Source organism: Megalobrama amblycephala, linkage group LG15 (assembly GCF_018812025.1).
Source record: "Megalobrama amblycephala isolate DHTTF-2021 linkage group LG15, ASM1881202v1, whole genome shotgun sequence".
Taxonomy (NCBI): Eukaryota; Metazoa; Chordata; class Actinopteri; order Cypriniformes; family Xenocyprididae; genus Megalobrama; species Megalobrama amblycephala.
This window is the reverse complement of record NC_063058.1, coordinates 35,860,620-35,880,071: the sequence shown is the minus strand read 5'-3', so window position 1 is coordinate 35,880,071 and position 19,452 is coordinate 35,860,620. Positions and strand designations below refer to the sequence as shown.

General features: G+C 36.4%; 1 protein-coding gene and 1 long non-coding RNA gene across 3 annotated transcripts in view; both read right to left on the bottom strand.

The window, feature by feature from the left end:
* Positions 1 to 3,602: 3,602 nt before the first annotated feature.
* LOC125247510 lies at positions 3,603 to 9,174 on the bottom strand. Its single transcript, XR_007180098.1, has 2 exons — positions 8,357 to 9,174; positions 3,603 to 4,243 (listed from the first exon to the last, which is right to left on the bottom strand). It is a non-coding gene; the product is annotated as an uncharacterized LOC125247510 (long non-coding RNA).
* Positions 9,175 to 13,349: 4,175 nt separating this feature from the next.
* LOC125246949 (A disintegrin and metalloproteinase with thrombospondin motifs 20) overlaps positions 13,350 to 19,452 on the bottom strand; it is a 93,334-nt gene continuing 87,231 nt past the window's right edge. For both annotated transcript variants that reach the window (XM_048158102.1, XM_048158103.1), the window contains 6 exons: positions 19,281 to 19,395; positions 19,018 to 19,207; positions 17,576 to 17,709; positions 17,271 to 17,362; positions 16,479 to 16,583; positions 13,350 to 15,299 (listed from right to left, as the gene is read on the bottom strand). In XM_048158102.1, coding sequence (XP_048014059.1) covers positions 15,210 to 15,299; positions 16,479 to 16,583; positions 17,271 to 17,362; positions 17,576 to 17,709; positions 19,018 to 19,207; positions 19,281 to 19,395 — 726 coding nt within the window. In that variant the 3' untranslated portion in view covers positions 13,350 to 15,209. The remainder of the gene's footprint in view (positions 15,300 to 16,478; positions 16,584 to 17,270; positions 17,363 to 17,575; positions 17,710 to 19,017; positions 19,208 to 19,280; positions 19,396 to 19,452) is intronic.

The following is a 19,452-nucleotide window of genomic DNA, read 5'->3' as shown; positions in this document are numbered from 1 at the left end:
AGCGTTTGTCAAAGCGATGTGTATCTCTCACGCACAGAACGGACGGACGGGTTTCATACAGTGCAGACGTGTCATATGAGAGCAGTGTGACACTGCTTAAATACATGAACGCTGAAGGATGTTCACTTTTCTTTCAGTGTAATAGTTTGGAGTCTCAGGGGAGGCTCTTGAAACAGTGTATTATTACCTTCAATGAGACTGATATGTGCTCCGTCAGTTTAAAGAGCACCATAAAAACACTTCAGAAATACATATAAACCCGTCAGAGTTCACACAGATTCCTTCTCGCCTGACAGAGACAAACAAGAGCTTCTCTAGCTTATGTTCCCTAGAGGAAGCAGTGTTCACTAGAATCCTGTTGAACAGCTCAGACGAGTCTTGATCTTCTTCTCTTGGACACGTCCGGAGTCTAAACAGCTGTAAAACAACCAGTTTTATGGTTCTTCTGTTATAGCCTTTAATAATAATTACCACAGAAATTCTGCCCCAATAAAATTTGCAATAAATTCTGGGGATTTTCGAGGCTTTTATGTTCTTCTGGATAAATGAGGCGATGTAGGCAAAGTATTGGAAAGCTTTTGCATACCATTATTGTAATAAAAATTTATTTTTACAATCAAACATGCTTCTACATGGTACTGAAGGCAGTGAAGATCCATAACTGGAAGAGTTTTTACTCCACAGTCACTTTCAAAGATTTAAGATCTGCCAGAGACAATCTCAGCGTTTCACCCCACAATTCATCTGTAAAAACTGATCTGAACTCAACAATTACACTTTATGCAAAAAAAAAAAAAAAAAAAAAAAAAAAAAACTTTATATAAAAAATAAAATATAAAATAAGGAAATAGGGAAATTTGAGTCTCACAACAACTCTTCAAAATTACTTAAATCAAAGTAAAACAATTATTTAAAATAAATGCAATAAAGTAAAACATGCAATGGAATTCAATGCAGTCCATAAATAAATAAAATAAAATAAAATAAAATAATTAAACTTAAATCAAAGTATATATATATATATATATATATATATATATATATATATATATATATATATATATATATATATATATAAAAAATATGCAATGCAATAAAAAATAAAACCAAATAAAAACATGAAAATTTGAGTCTCACAACTACTCTTCAAAATTATTTAAATAAAGAAAATATTTACAATGCAATAAAAGTAAAATAAAAAATAAAATAATTTAAGTCTCACATCAACTCAACAAAATTTGTTTGTTCACTAAATGCAAAACTTTTTCTTTGAGCCAATAAATCTTTGTCTAGGCATAGATTTCTTATTCAACAAGAATTCAATTCATAAATTTAGATAAATGTGTGAACATCATCACACAACAAAAAACTAACAGTGATGACAAAAACATAATTTAAAGCGCTAAAACAATAATCCACAACAACTGCATCATTTATCCATGTTGCAATGCATGCTGGGAACTTGCAAGTCAGTAACATTGTTCACTATAAAATCGTCCAGATGATGACTAGTTGGGAAAATTGATGGTCTAAAAATTACTTTTATGTAAATTCAAAATAGATTTAGATGATTAAAATCATCTTCACAGTAAGAAAATAAAGGTTCTTACGGACTGATCACAGAAAGGTTCTTCGGGGAACTGAAAATGTTTCTTCTGCTCCAAAAACCATTTATTTTAAGTGTATTTTAAAAGCTCCAGCAGTTTCAAACTGGCCAAACCTTGTTCTGTTTCCTCCCCGTCTGTAATTTGTGCTCATTAAAGTCTCTCAATGAGACGCTCCGAGCGACTACAAAGAAGAAACTATCCGTGGAATGAACCGTTTCTCCTCTAACCCGGTTAGTGTTGACGAGGTGAGAGTGAATCATGTGTGCTGACAGAGCAGCAGTGTGTGAATCCAAAAGTCACCTTGAAATCAAAATTCACACTTGCTTTTAATGCAAAATTGTAGAATTTATTACATTATTTATAGATGCCCATCATTGTCTTTTTAAATTCATGTTCCTCATAATATTGAGTCAGATTATCTTCTCCTCCCTCTTGCAGCATCTCTTCTCTTCTCTGATGACGAGGGCGGGGCAACCTGTCACTCACATGAGATCCACCAATAGCAAACCACAACCATCCAATCAATTCCCCACAGACAAAATCAAGCCCCGCCCTTCATTTGTTCTTGTTTGCAAAGCGTTTCACTTTGATATACGACACAATAGAGAAGAAAAGACCAGCTCAACTTCACTTTCATGATGACTTTAAAGCTGAGTGTGTTTTTGTGCCTCTAGTGGCGCTGATGCATGAAGATCGACTGGTAAGTACAAACACAAACATCTTAAACCAAGAATAACATGCATTTTAATATGACTTTCCTCCAACATTTACAAAGAGTTCAGCTGGTGCTGTTATATCCGTCACGGGTTTGATCTTCAATGAGATTAAACTCTGGATTTGACTTCTGCGCTCCTGCCAAGCACATTTCCATATTTCTGTATTTCATGGGAAGAACATCATTTGTTCCTTAATCTGAGATCTTTCATCTAATGCACAATAAAGCAACAGAAAACTTTCCATTTCAATGCAAAGACTCATTCTGTCCTAAAAAGGCTCCCTTGTCAAATCCTAGTAGCTTACTTTTAACATTGATGTGATATTATACACAAAAGGAAGATATTTTTAGAAGTCGTCCTGGAGAATTGATGTTTGCAGCATCAGAGCCCAAAGAAATAATATTTGCTCAGCCTAAAGACAAATAAATGAACCCGATGTCAATTCATCTCGCCTCTTTAACCTCCCATACACTCCCTACGACACAAAACCATCCCGAAACACTCATGTGATCAATCACTCATGACTTCTGGAAATATTTCAAAAACGAGAACATATGCTGAAAAAAAATAAATAAATGTGTGTGTATGTTAAATACTATTCCTATTTAATGCAATGCTCCAGTATTTTCCTTTCTCTGAGAAACAATTTAGAGAGAACTGTAGAAAAATGAGGAAAGATAAGGAAAACAAACAGGAGAATCTGTGGCTGTTCATCTAATAACGGTGTTTGTTGTTATTCTGAGCGTTTGGCAGCGGCGCTCGTGAAAACATGAGCGTGAAGTTTGTTTCAGAGCTCATCTGGAAAATATTATGACAGCACGAGTCTGAAGCCAAGAGTCACGGAGCGCCGGAGAGCGACACACGTCAGTCCTGAACTCCAGGATCTGAGCTGTTCTGATGATCCGGAGGCTTTTGAGTCAGTGTTACTGTGACAAACGGATCAGACGGATCTCTGAGATGGGCTTCAGCATGCGGTCACAAACCAATCCCAATGTGTTTGATGAAATATGAGATCTGAAATCATTATGATCTGTATATATACATATATGTCTTGCATGGACACACAACATTATTCAAGCTCAGGAAACCAGGGTGGGAAAATCAACTGAAACAGACGAATGTTATTTCCTGAGGTTCACAGCGAGAGAGAGACACACACACACACACACACACACACACACACACACACACACACACACAGTGACTTTCTTCACTTCTAAACTGATTTTCTATTGATGCCGCAAAGGCCACATGAGCAGAGAAAAATATTAAGCAATAATATAACAAAACAATTTTAATGATGCAACCAAATCCTGATGGATTCTGTTGATCTTAGAAAAATATGTACCATTATGGTTATTAAGATAAAATCAAACAAGACATTAATGAACCTGAACGTGAGATTTGAGAGCTTCAGCAGATTACCTGGAATATAAAACACAAGTCATATGGACTACAGTTATGATTCTTTTGTGATGCTCGTGGTGACTATGAACTGTCTTGTCTTCATTCTTATTTTGTGAAAAAACTGTGACGGAAAGTTTTATTGATAATTTTCAACTCAGCATCATCTAATATTATAAAATATATATTTGCAAATCAGCAAAAAAAAAAAAAAAAAAATGCAGGTATTATGTGGCACAATCTGCTCTGGCTCTGATTCAGCAGGGTCTGAGGAGAAACTGATGTGTCAGCATTATAGGGCTCTACACACTGCTGACACATCAGTTTCAAGTCAGACGTTTACAGACGCTCAGCGGAGCTTCCGTCTCACGCACCGGAATGATGACATCACCGGCCGGCAGATCAGGGAACCCCAAAGGGAAGCGGGTCACACCGGCGACAGAACGGGGGCCAGGGATTAAACTCTCCATCTGCGGGATCACTGGAGCAGCACGCCATCAGGGCAGCGCGCCCGACCTGCAGGGTTACAAATGACATGCTTTATTAATGTTTTTACTGTACGGTCTGTGCTCTCATTCACATGTATGTTGTTAGTTGACATGAAATTTGGGCATGCTATAGTCACCTTTATTTATATAGCGCTTTTTACAATGCAGATTGTGTCAAAGTAGCTTTACAGTGATAACTGATATATAATTTTGGCTGCACAGCAGCTCTTAAAGAATAGTGTCAATGCAGGCAGATCAGAAGCACTGTTGAATATTAAATGTCAAGTGTCCCCAACTAAGCAAGCCAAAGGCAACAGTGCGACTATACTACAAGTAAAACAGTTATAACAGCATTTACTAATTCTTTTATCATCATATTGCATGCAGATTTCATCAGCTCATATTAATAGAGAAAAATATATTAATCTATAACACTGTAACCCTGAAAAGTATATTAATCTGTATGGGAAAAAAAACTATTTAAAGTGAACTATTTAAAGTGAAAGTTTAAAGTTAAAAGTTTAAAGTTAGTTAAATATGTTTTAATTTGAAAGTTCAAAAGTTCTAAATTTCAAAACGTTTGAAAGTTCAAAAGTTCTAAATTTCAAAACGTTTCAAAGTTTCAAAGTTCTAAATTTCAAAACGTTTCAAAGTTTCAAAGTTCTAAATTTCAAAATGTTTCAAAGTTTAAAAGGTCTAAATTTCATGTTTGAATATTTGAAAGTTCAAAAAAAAATATCTACATTTTGATATGTTTTAAAGTTCAAAACAATGTTTGAAAATTTGAAATTTCAAAACACAGTTTGAAAATTTGAAAGTTAAAATAATACATTTAAAATAGTTTGAAAGTTCAAAAGGTCAAAAAGTCCTAACAACATTTGAAAGTTTAAAAGTTCTACATTTCATATCGTTTAAAAATGTGAACATTCAAAACAGTTTGAAAATGTGAAAAGCTCAAAAGTACACCTGGACATTCAAAAGATAGTTTGAAAAAATTTAAAAGAAAGAAAGTTTGAAAATAAAAAGGACAAACATTCAAGCACATGTCCATAAGTATTTGTAAAAAGGTTTGATGCTGTCGTGTTAATAGTGAAGAAAGCTAGCGTGCAAGCGGTCGTAATGCCCTTTAATCTGTGGCACGGCTGGCATGAAGAGGGCAGCAGGTGGCACTAATGTGGCCTGGCGTTGAAAGTCTTTCACACACTCTCTGACCCCGCTGCGTCTCTTTGACCGTGAAAAGAGCCATGCGGTCAGTAAAGCCCTGAGCCCAGTGTCTGATCCAACACTTTCTATTGTTTCAAGTCATATCAGAGAAACAATCTGTCCACTGCATACACACAGCATTTTTTTTTCAAGCATAATTTGTCAACATCTAATTTGCTCAGTGTTTTTGGATGTAGATTTCACTGCTCACATCTGTATCTTACTGCTAAAATGATCTGTTCAGTCGGAAGGGCTTCAGGCGAAAACAACTAAACAGCTGCTCTTCAATCACAACATCAAAACTAACACTATTGTTCACAGGCCTCATGGACTGTTTATATGGGCTTTAAGACAAAGATTCACATCAGCCTCAGCTGTTCTCTTCCTCACATGAGCTCTGTTATTTGATGTTTATGCTCACTTTGATCTGATTCAAGTATTTCTTTGACTTTAAATGTTAGAAAAATCAATGTTAAATGTTTGAAAAATGTTCATTTTGAGGGTTAGTGATGTGTTCAGACCTATAAAACTAGACTAAAGGGACTCTTTTCATGCCAAACTGGAATAAAATGCCTAGAAACACCCGTGCAACTACATAGCAACTCCCTAGCAACCACACAAAATAGTAAACACCTAGATCACCATAGCAAATCAACTGCATTGCATTACAACTCCCTAGCAACTTTGCAAAACATTCTAGCAAGCCCCTAGAACACTATATTAACTACATAGCAACTCCCTAGCAACCACCCAAAATACCCCAATGACTACCTAGAATACCATAGCAACTGCATAGCTACTCCCTAGCAACCAACCAAAATACCCTTGTGGCCACCTGGAACACCATAGTAACTGCATAGCAACTCCCTAACAACCACCCAAAATACTCAAGCAATCACCTAAAACATCATAGCAACCCCCTAGCAAGCACCCAAAACACCCTAGCAACCACCTAGAACAAACCATAGCAATGCAAATGCATGGTAAATCCCTTTCAACCACCCAAAATACCCTAGTGAACACATATAACACCACTAAAAGTACATAACAACTCACTAGCAACCACCCAAAAACCCTTGTAACCACCTAGAACATCATAGCAATGCAACTGCATAACTCATTATAGCAACCACCCAAAATACCCTAGTGAACACTCAGAACACCATAGTAACATCTAGAACATTTTAGCAATGCAACTGCATTACTCCCTAGCAACCACTCAATACCCCAGTGAACACCTAGAGCACCATAGTAACTGCATAGCAACTCCCTTGCAATCACCCAAAATACCCTAGTGAACACCTAGAACACCATAGTAATTGCATAGCAACCACCCAAAATACCCTAGTAACCACCTAGATCATTGCAGTGCAACTGCATAACTCCGTAGCAATGACTCAAAATACCCAAGTGACCATTTAGAACACCATAGTAACTGCATAGTAACTCCCTAGCAACCATTCAGAATACCCTTGTGAACACCTAGAACACCATAGTAACTGTATAACAACTCCCTAGCAACCACTCCAAATACCCTTGTGAACACCTAGATCATAGTAATACAACAACATAGCTCCCTAGCAACGACTCAAAATACCCGTGACCATTTAGAACACCATAGTAACTGCATAGCAACTCCCTAGCAACCATTCAGAATACACAAGTGATCACTTAGATCACCATAGTAAGTGCATAGCAACTACCTAGCAACCACTCCAAATACCCTAGTGAACACCTTGAACACCATAGTAACTGCATAGCAACTCCCTAGCAACCAACCATAATACCCTAGTAACCACCTAGATCAAAGCAATGCAATTGCATAGCTCACTAGCAATGACTCAAAATACCAGTGACCATTTAGAACACCATAGTAACTGCATAGCAACTCCCTAGCAACCACTCAAAATACCCTAGCGAACACCTAGAACATCTTAGCAATGCAACTGCATTACTCCCTAGCAACCACTCAAAATACACCCAGAAGTGGTACCCAAGTGACCACTTAGATCACCACAGTAACTGCATAGCAACTCCCTATCAACCACTCAAATACCCTTGTGAACACCTAGAACACCATAGTAACTGCATAGCAACTCCCTAGCAACCACTCCAAATACCCTAGTGAACACCTAGAACACCATAGTAACTGCATAGCGACTCCCTAGCAACCACTCAAATGACCCTAGTGAACACCTAGAACATCTTATCAATGCAACTGCATTACTCCCTAGCAACCACTCAAAATACACCCAGAAGTGGTACCCAAGTGACCACTTAGATCACCACAGTAACTGCATAGCAACTCCCTATCAACCACTCAAATACCCTTGTGAACACCTAGAACACCATAGTAACTGCATAGCGACTCCCTAGCAACCACTCAAATGACCCTAGTGAACACCTAGAACACCATAGTAACTGCATAGCAACTCCCTAGCAACCACTCCAAATACCCTAGTGAACACCTAGAACACCATAGTAACTGCATAACAACTCCCTAGGAACCACTCCAAATACCCTAGTGAACACCTAGAACATCTTATCAATGCAACTGCATTACTCCCTAGCAACCACTCAAAATACACCCAGAAGTGGTACCCAAGTGACCACTTAGATCACCACAGTAACTGCATAGCAACTCCCTATCAACCACTCAAATACCCTTGTGAACACCTAGAACACCATAGTAACTGCATAGCAACTCCCTAGCAACCACTCAAATTACCCTAGTGAACACCTAGAACACCATAGTAACTGCATAGCGACTCCCTAGCAACCACTCAAATGACCCTAGTGAACACCTAGAACACCATAGTAACTGCATAACAACTCCCTAGGAACCACTCCAAATACCCTAGTGAACACCTAGAACACCATAGTAACTGCATAGCAACTCCCTAGCAACCACCCAAAATACACTCTAGCAACCACTCACATTTCCTTAATAACCTGATGATCAGATTTCTGAAGGTCCTGTCCAGATCTTGGTCTGGATTCCTGGAGCGTCAGCATTATTCCTCCTGCTAGTGGCTATTAGAGAAAGAAATGGATTAGCGGAGGCGAGATCCGGGCAGCAGTTAATCCGCACATGAAAGTGCCTGATGTTCCCTTCTAACGCTGTGTGACAGCAGCATAATGGAGCTCCATCGTGCTGAAACTAAACAAATCCGTGTCGTCTCTGCTCTGATTCCAGCCGTAGGTTGAGGGATGTGTGGGTGAAGCTCCTCTGCACCAAAACCACCTATTTGTCTTGAAAAGCGAAGGATTTGCACATCCTTATCAAAACTCCTGTGGTTAAATATGTTCTGTGTGAGCAGGAGGAATGTGCAGATGAGTCGAACGCTCGCCGCTCTGGACGATATATGATGCTTTTAAGATGGAGGATCGTTCAGAGTGTTTAAAGCTGGCACAGGTCTGGACGTGTGTTAGAAATGTTCTCCAGCTCCGTGTTTAGCACAGTTCAGATTAATTATCCAGGCCGAGTAAATATTCCTGCTCAGGTTTATGTCTTATGTACATTAATGCACACGCGCTCATTCGTCTGTCAGATCTGAGAACGGCGAGTTTAAAACATCAGGATACATTATGCCAGTGTGCTTTTGTTTTGTTTGAAAACTAGTCAGACGCACAGCACTAAGCGGTAAGAGTTAAACCAAAGTGCTAAAAAAGTTTGGAAACATCCTTTGCAATGAAAAGTTTCAACACAAATATGAAAACATCTTGTTAAATTACTTCAGAACAAAGAAAGCTGTGTTCTGATTGGTCTGTTGTGTTCTAACTAGGGCTGGGTATTGACACGATTTTTACGATTCCATTCAATTACTATTCACATGCTTTCGATTCGATATCGATTATTTTGGATGTAGTATTTCAGTTACAGTACATGGCAAATTTTCTAGAGGAAAAAAATCTCTCGACTAATGCTGTAAACTACATATGAGAGTCAGCTGGTACTACTGTAATAATATTGAAGATTAAATTAACTTATTTATATACAAACACTTAAATTACACTCGATGTTTTTATTATAAATAAGATTTAGAATTACATAATCATATTTCTACTCCAATTCGTTTTTTTTTTAATATAAACATTTAAATCGAGGCTGTCATAACTGATTTATTCAAACATGCATTAAATAAAGAAGAACATTATAATTAATATTTGAATATGTTTTTCTGAGGTAAATGTGACGTTACGTTACGGCTGTTTTATTGACGTCTTTCCGAGGTTGAAGCACTGATTGAGCGATTACACGAGACATGATACGGATTTCAGTAAGTTGTACTGTATATTTTAACATACCTTCAGATGTTCATGCATGTTTATTTCGCTGTAACTGGTATTAAAGCGGAGGAGAGGATGATCACATGCTTCTCTTTAACTGAGGCGCTAAAGCGATCCGTCACACCACATTAAACAGCGCCAAAGCGCTATTTATTTTTTGAATCTCATAATAAGATGGATGTCATTTGAAATCTGAGACTTTGCTTCATATCAAAAGTAACAAAGCACAAAGATTATTGCGATTTTATTGGATGGGAGGAGCTACATATTCTGCTCATTCATCAACTGAAAACAGACTAGACTAATCGATTATTGGGATTTAAGAATCGATATCGGTTCGTAAAAATGAGAATTGATTAAAATCGAGAAATCAATATTTTTTACCCAGCACTAGTTCTAACCTCAACTGTCAATCAATCATGCTGTAAAGCTGTGCTGAGTTCACTAAAGTAAAAAAATTATGTTAGATGTGATTAATTGATTTGAAAGCACGACATTCCAAACAGGGCAGCATGTGATGCTCCGCCTCCTCATTTACATGCATTTACATACAGCTACAGTTTGAGAAGATCTGGTGTTCAACACGGAGTTAACCGCGATAAAACAATTCTGAGTTGTTTGGATTATCTGTGTCCTCTGTGATCCTCGGACACCTCTGAGCGTCCGACACGACTCCATGAGGAAGAATGCATGTAAGAGGCTTTGATACCGTATCATGTGTTCAGGAAATTAAAATCAGAGGAAGGAGGGACGGACCGAATCAATGAGTCGGCCTTATCGACAGTGAGCTGAACAAATATTCCCATAATTGAATTTGAGTCGGTCCACAGCTGTTGGAGAGGGAGAATCTGTCCAGTGAAAACAACAGAGGTTAATAAAACAAAGTTACGGAGGAGACAGAAGCCTTTCGCTGCTTTGTGTCTGATGTTCAAACTGAGCAAAAATAGACGAGAGCAAGAAACTTCTGTTATGAAGCACATTATAATGACACATAAACCATTTTTTTTTTACCAGTTTAGGAGTTTGTCTCATGCATGAACTCGTCACTCTCCACTCTACATTCCCATCATCCTTTGCTGTCCAGGTGCAAAATCTGAAATTTGGCCTGCTGACCCAAAATTCCAGGTGAAAGTCCCATCAGCCCCTGCTGCTCATATGTCAAGGAAAAATACATAAACATGGGCATTATTTCATTCACAATAACCACAATTCCAGCATTAATGGCTCTTAAAAGCTCAAAATTGACGTATTGAGTTCATCTGGTGCTTCAGTGTTTCTCAGGAGTGGCTTAACTGTGTTGTGTCTCGATTCACCGCACACGTCCAGAGTAGAAACAGTGCTTTGACCTTCACTCCAGCTATGGCTTTGAAAGCTTTTGAAGATCATTATGATAGTTTGGATCTTTTGTGTGAGTTTAAAGGCCGTTTGAGTTTTGTGGCACATCAGGGTGAAGATGAGGGAAGAATAAAGCTGTTGCTTTGGCTAGAGGACGATTATCTGAACAGAAACATCAGCACTTTAAAGGATTAGTTCACTTTCAAGTAAAATTTTCCTGATAATTTACTCACCCCCATGTCATCCAAGATGTTCATGTCTTTCTTTCTTCAGTTGAAAAGAAATGAAGGTTTTTGATGAAAACATTCCAGGATTATTGTCCATATAGTGGACTTCAATGGGCACCAAAAGGTTGAAGGTCAAAATTACAGTTTCAGTGCAGCTTCAAAGAGCTTAAAACGATACCAGACGAGGAATAAGAGTCGTATCTAGAGAAACAATCTGTCATTTTCTAAAAAAGAAATGTAAATGTATATGCTTTATATAAACAAATGATTGCCTTCCAAGTGGTTCTGCCAAAACCGCACTTTCGTATTCTTCAAAAAGCTTACTCTGTATGTCCTACGCCTTCCCTATTCTAGTTACGGAACGAATGCAGCGGGTTTTTTTTCAAAAATGACCGAGACTCTTATTCCTCGTCTGGGATCGTTTAAAGCTCTTTGAAGCTGCACTGAAACTGACATTTTGACCTTCAACCATTTGGTGCCCATTGAAGTCCACTATAAGGAGAAAAATCCTGGAATGTTTTCATCAAAAACCTTAATTTCTTTTCGACTGAAGAAAGAAAGACATGAACATCTTGGATGACATGGGGGTGAGTAAATTGTCAGGAAAAGTTTATTTGAAAGTGAACTAATCCTTTAATCCCATCATGTCTGTGTGGTCTCAGCGGAGCTCAACATGTACTGGAAAACAAGACCAAAATACTGAGGAAGAACATCTTTCTTTCTTTCTTTCTTTCTTTCTTTCTTTTTTACAGTGTTGAAAAGGTTGAAATTAAAAAATTTTTAAAAAAAATTACCATAAAAAAAAATTAAAAAAAAAACATTTAAAAGATAGTCCCGCCCCCAAACTCACGTGATTGGTTGATTCTGACTGGCCGCCAAAACAAATGGTTTTATTTGAAAGCGTCAGTCAATCTACCTGGTTTTCACTGCTTCATGAAGCTTCGGACGTTATGAATCTTTTGTGTCGAATCATGATTCGGATCGCGTGTCAAACTGCTGAAATCACGTGACTTTGGCGCTCCGAACCGCTGATTCGATACACTGATTCATAATGCTCTGAATCTTCCTGAAGCAGTGTTTTGAAATCGGCCATCACTAAATAAGTCGTTATTTTGTTTTTTTGGCACTCCAAAAATATTCTTGTCACTTTATAATATTAATATTGAACCACTGTACTCACATGAACTTGATTTAAATATGTTTTTAGTACCTTTATGGATCATTGCTGGCTATACAGGCCTCACTGAGCCATCGGATTTCAACAAAAATGTCTTAATTTGCGCTCTGAAGATTAACGTCTTACGGGTGTGGAACGACGAGGGTGAGTTATTAATGACAGAATTTTCAGTTTTGGGTGAACTAACGTTAATCCTTTCAGTATTTGTACAGAACATACATTAATTTTATTGAAACATCTCGAGGCTTCTTAGGAGAGTATTAAAATATTGTGTATGGAAAGAAAATAAACTTGTGAATAACAGCCGCTGCTGACTAGAAGAGTTTTCCCGCGCGTGATTGATGACGCTTCACCTTGTCAAAGGAAGGGTTATGGATCGCGGCAAACAGACGTAAATTATTTCCGTATGTACGGCGAGGCTCAGCACCAGAGTCTGGACATTTTCTCGTGTTTTGTGCTGCTGACATTCATTCACTCCCTCTCTCTGGAGTGAGAAAGAATGAGAAAAATGAGTTCGCATCATCATGTGACGTGAAGAGCGCGCGGTTTATCACAGCAACACCGACCTCTGCTGGCCGCTGGCGTTACTGCATGAGAAATTAATATCAAAATAGTCTTGTATTTAAAATTCTTGTTTCATTTTGTTGAATGACAGATGTAATAAAAGCATAAAGTGTCCATATACTTACAGAAGACCACTGTTATGTTGGTTTCTCATCAAATGTAGATACAAAAAGTGATTTTTACCTTTGCTGGTTAACATCTGTAGACACCGAAAAGCTTTAAAGTGAACATAAACACTGAGAAACTGCAGATTATATTCCCAAATTACATTTTAATACTTTTAGGTACAATCTTTTGCAACAATTTTCCAATAAAAAAACATCCAAACCAACCAAAAATGAACACATTTCCTTTTATTATGACGATCAGCATTAGTACAGTGCTGTAAATCCATTACATCAATACAATCTCAATTACATTTTTACTGTAGCACCAAAGATGATGATTTCATTATAAAAACACTGGATACTGTATTAAACTCTTTGGGCAACAAGTGGAAAACAAGCCTCGTTTTTCATTCCACCGAGATGCAAAACGTCTGATGTTCACACTTCAAGTATGAATATTAAAAATACACATTTCACAAAGCTGAACTGTTAATATACAGGTGTAAATGTCGACACGACTCTTGGCACATAGTGCATCATATATAGTCCTTTAATTTCTGATACAGACCTTATATAGTTCAGTTGTCTATCAACACAATGATAGTCAAAGGTTCGTTAGCTGCTCATAGATGATCCGTTATACTGTAGGTTAACCTAAAACAGGCTCAATAAGCTTCAAACTCAATATCCTTCAAGTTATATATAATCATACATTAAGCGTAATCAAGCAGACTTTGGTTGAAAGCGGAAAATCTCTTCAAGAAACATCTGATTAGTTCAAATTATTTATTCTACCGCGACTAATATATTTACATACAGTAAAGGACCATTAGTGAAGCGTCCAGGTTAAAATATCTCTAAAAATAACCATCCTGCTGATGGTTAAAAGTTGTTTCAGTAGTAAAATCAGCACCATTACACTGTAAACCTCTTGTTAATGACAAAAGAAAATGATCGATATTCATAATACGATTTCCTGTCATAAGAATATGACGTATGTACATTTAATTACAGAATAAATATTGTCAAACATAAATAATGTACAAACACATGATTATGAGAGGTAGGGTTATGCCATTTTAATTTGATCTACTTGAATCTTCCCTTCTAATAAAACTGGAGTGATGCTCATCTGAACAAAGTACTTAATCTAGTCCATTTAAATCCATTTTATGTGTCAAATAATTGCATTTTGTGACATGAGATATCTGTTTTACAGTTTAGCCGGTCTCTTATTTTGTCAACTAACCCAGCGAACCACCGAAGACTGGTTTTATTTCAGCATGAATTTTAATTATTGCTTCATATTGTTTTGTTTTAATCAGATTAGTAACCGTATAAAAAGCAAAAGCACATGCTTGATCAAACTGCCTTTAGCACCGTAAATGATGTCTGTATAATATTAAATATTATTAAAAACTATCATATATTAACCAGACTAGTTTGCAAGGACAATTATTTACATTTTCAGACATTTTACATTAAAGACAATCGTCAAGATAAAGAGATTTCAGTAGCGCTGCAGTGTTTTCTGTCCTTTTCTAGATTGTCATGACCAATTATAAACATTCAAATATACAAAACATTCAATTATTTATGTTTTCATATCAAGCTGTTTGCTGTCGTCAGGGTCTTTTGCGCTTAAACATCTAAAACTCGTTAACGGTGTGTTTTTTACATGCAGTATTTCATGGACAAACAGCAGATATTCTGCATTATGAAATATTTTGAAATTGTTAAATAAATCCCTTTACGTCAAACACTGCCCGAATGAGGGATTTGACCGTTTGCTACAACTAAAAATAAAAATACACCCTCATACACTGTGGTTGCAACCAAATGATCACAATTTCATTCGGTTCAACGGGATCTTGTCTGACCAGACCGATCATGCAACAACTCTTCCATTAAAAAACAAATCCATTCTGCTTCCTGATTCTTGGAGAGACTCACTTATTTGGTTCTCGTTACTTTCGTTAATAGAAAGTGCTGAAGCGGGACGTCGAAAAGGTTTCTGATGGCTTACCGTAGCTGCCAGACGTTAAAGAGAGACTTTCTGAAGCGTTCTGTTCAAAGTCATGGACGTTTTTCTTACTGGATTTTGACAAAAAGGCCCGTATGAGGGTGAGGAAGACACTTCCCACAGAAACCGCCACAGCGGCCGTAGATTCTGGTGCCGTCCTTCGCAAGACGAGGGAAAGAAACAATAAAATAAAGATGATTAAATCAACGTGTACAATATTAATAAATATAGCTGCAAGCAGCAATTACGGGGCCAAGCACAAAAAGGCATGATGATTATGCAAGCATAGAGAGCTTCAGAGCAACTGCAACAATGAGTAACTAAAGACATTTTTATATGATTTATTCAAAATGGCTGAAAAAAATCACAAATGCAATCACTTGTAATATTATTAAATTGCGTATCATGTTTGACCAATAGGTGGCGCAATTACCAAACTGATGTTGTAAATCAGCTTGGCATCATGCCATCAAATTTGTTTATGTGTTATTTGAGAACAGTTTAGTCAATCAAGAAGCTTTTAATAATTTTTTTCTGGCATTTTCTGGAGATGATCTAAGACGAATTTGGTGAAAATCAGACAAATATGTAATAGTCATACAACATTTTATGACAAAATTTGAAATGGTCAATGCACAAAGTGGCTGATTTGGATTAATTGTGTATCGTTCAACTAGGTGTAGTGCATTGAATCAAAAGTGGCCAGTTTTATGATTTTTGGGCAAACTGTTCAGAAGTTATAAGCGAAAATAGCAATTTTCCATTTCTCCTCACCAGTAGGTGGCACTGTGCTGAAACTCTGCACGTTGCCTCAGGTCATGCTTGTGATGACATGTACCAATGTTCATCTCAATATGCTAAAGCGTTCCAGAGAAACGGCCTTACATCCATTCTGACGTGCTCTTCATTGAATTCGTTTGCGTGTTTTTCAAGAACGATTTGGTTTATCAAAAATCCATTAATACATTTTTGGCAGCATGTTCTGATGATGATCTGTGCCAATTTTGGTGAAAATCAGACAAACTGTCTAGAAGGAAAATTCAAAATGGCAAAAAAACTGATGTCAAAATTATTGGCATAAAAGTAAGTGCAATTTCAGACAGTTGGTGGCGCTAGAGGGATTGAGTTAGAGACTTCAAATTGGCTGTGGTTAATGTTGGGATTGTCCTCTATCTATGCCAAATTTCATTATTTTCCCGCCAGCGGATCTGTGGGGTGCCATGACTCCCAGAACGGAAGAAGAAGAAGGAATAATAATAAGAACACTAACAATAACAAACGGTGTTTATGACCCTGCTGTGCTTGACCTGTAATATTAATGAGAGGGGCATCCTCACCTCTGAGCGGTGAACTTTGAGCGTGACGTAGTTGCCTTGAGAAACCCATTTCGTGGATTCTGCGACCTTCAGTCCGGTTCCACTGAGATTTATACTAAACTGACCCTGACCAATCAGAGAAGGAGAGACAATCAAAACAAACCTGACCATTTAACTTCCGTAATAAATAAAATAATAAATTAATAAAATAATTAATGCTTTCCATCTAAAACCAGACCAACAAGCTTAGACTGGCTAAGCTTTCCCTCAGGAGGGTTTATTCAGCAAGGATGCATTAAATTGACCAAAAGTGATAGTAAAGACATTTAAATTCTATTTCAAATAAACGCTGATCTTTTGAACTTTCTATTCATCAAAGAATCCTGGAAAATAAAATGTATCACAGTTTAAACATTGATAATATTGACAAAAACAACTGTTTTCAACATTGATAATAATCATAATGTTTCTTGAGCATCAAATCATCATATCAGAATGATTTCTGAAGGATCATGTGACACTGAAGACTGGAGTAACGATGCTGAAAATTCAGCTTTGATCACAGGAATAAATTACACTTTACTATATATTCACATAGAAAACAGCTGCTTTAAATTGTAAAAATATTTCATAATTTTTTCTGTATTTTTTAAATAAATTGAAATAAAAGCATCCTTGGTGAGCAGAAAAAACTTCTTTCAAAAACATTAAAAATCATACTTTCAAACATTAGTGTACTTCCTCTTCCACACATTAGCTCTTGATTTCTGATTTGTCTGAACATCTAGTGGTCTTGGGCGTGTAATGACGTACCTGAGGACATTTAGCGGCGCTGTAACAGTCTCCTGCGGACGCAAACGGGACGGAGCGACCAAACAGAGTCTGACTGAACTTCACATCAGTCGCTGAAACACAATTACACACAGTCAGATCAAATTCAACACTTTACAATAAGGTTTCATGTTAACAATGAACAATACAGCATTTATTAATCTTAAATGTTCATTTCTACATGTATTAGTTAATATTAGTACAAGTGTATTTATATCAACTAACATTAGCACAGATTCATAATGCTGTAAATATATATTGCATATTTTTTAATGTTGAGGACTCACTGATGATGCGCATCGTGGACAGATCGAGCCGCACCCGCTGGAAGACGGTGTAACCGGCCGCGGCGTAATCGTTCCTGCACGCGCAGTCCTGCCGCCGACTGCCGTTATACGGACATTCAAAGGGGTTCTGGAGCCTGGAAATAAATGTGAGATGATGTGAGTTTCCCACGTATGAATCAAGACATTGATTATACAGAACTGGTCAACAGTTTGGAATCATTAACATTTTTAATGTTTTTGAAAGAGTCTCTTCTGCTCACCAAGGCTGCATTTATTTGATCAAAAATACAGTAAAAATTCTGAAATATTATTACAGTGTAAAATAACTGTTTTCTATGTGAATATACAGTAAAGTGTAATTTATTCCGGTGATCAAAGCTGAATTTTCAGCATCATTACTCCAGTCTTCAGTGTCACATGATCCTTCAGAAATCATTCTAATATGATGATTTGATGCTCTGTTATTATTCACTGTTATTGATATACAATTATTAATAATGGTTCTTATTATTATCATCATTTTATTATCTTGTTATTATGTTTTATAAATAATAATAATAATAATAGTGATATATATATATATATATATATATATATATATATATATATATATATATGAATAAAATTTTGTATTATTCATGATTTTATTATTCATTATTTTTAAATAAAATAATCAATATAATTAATAATAATAATAATGATAATAATATCATGTAAATGATATTAAACTTAATAATCAAAATAATGAATAAGTATTTATTCATTATATATATACTGAATAAATATAATGAATAAATACTTGAAAATATATTATAAACATTAAAATATAATGAATAAATACTTAAAAATAAATATAATGAATAAATACTTATTCATTATTTTGATTATTAAGTTTAATTAAAAATAATCACTATATATAGTAATTATATATTATGAACATTAAAAATGTATATAATACTATAATATTTATAATTCATTATTATTATTTTAAAAATAATACATTAAAATTCATTTTAAGTTAAAATTAAGTTTAACTATTTAAAAACGATTAAAAGTAATATATATATATATATATATATATATATATATATTTAAAATAAAAATAATTATTATACATTATTTTGATTATTAGTTATAACTAAAATAAAAGAATCGCTATAATTAATAATAATGGTGATTTATATATATCTATATATAATTAATTATTTTTATTATAATTTTTTCTTTTAATTATAATTATAAAAATAATAAATTATATTTAATTTATTCATGTATGAATTAGTTTATTATAATAATTTCAAAAACATCAGAAAACCTTAATGATTCCAAACTTTTGACAGGTAGTGTAAATACATTAATATTTAGTTTCCATTAAAAGGAGTGTTTGTCTCAGTATTGGAGTGTATTCTGTGCCTCCATCAAGATCTCTCCGGTGTGTTCACCTGTATCCGTACACCTCGGAGTAGTTCTCCGTCTGTCCGCTGCGCAGCGTCACGTACTCTCTGGGGAAGCTGCTCTGCATCTCGGCACAGTAAACGCGGAGGATCTTGGAGCGGACTCTGATGTGATGTTCTCCGTCCGTCCTGACGCCTCCCTTCACCTGGAGCTGCCGGCAGCTGGTGTGGAGCTCACCTGATCAGGAAACACACACATGAGCTCAACGTGTCGGCGCGGGCGTGAAGCCTGTCGCTCGGCTCACACTCACAGTCCGTCTGTCTGCAGGTGGCGCTGGACTCCGGCCGGCTGGATGGCGAGCAGGTCTCAGACGAGGGACACTCCACCGTCCTCCGCATGACTCCAGCGCCGCACGTCTGAGAGCACTGAAGACCAGAGCACAGATCAGTCCACATCAGAACATCAGTACAGACAGAACAGAC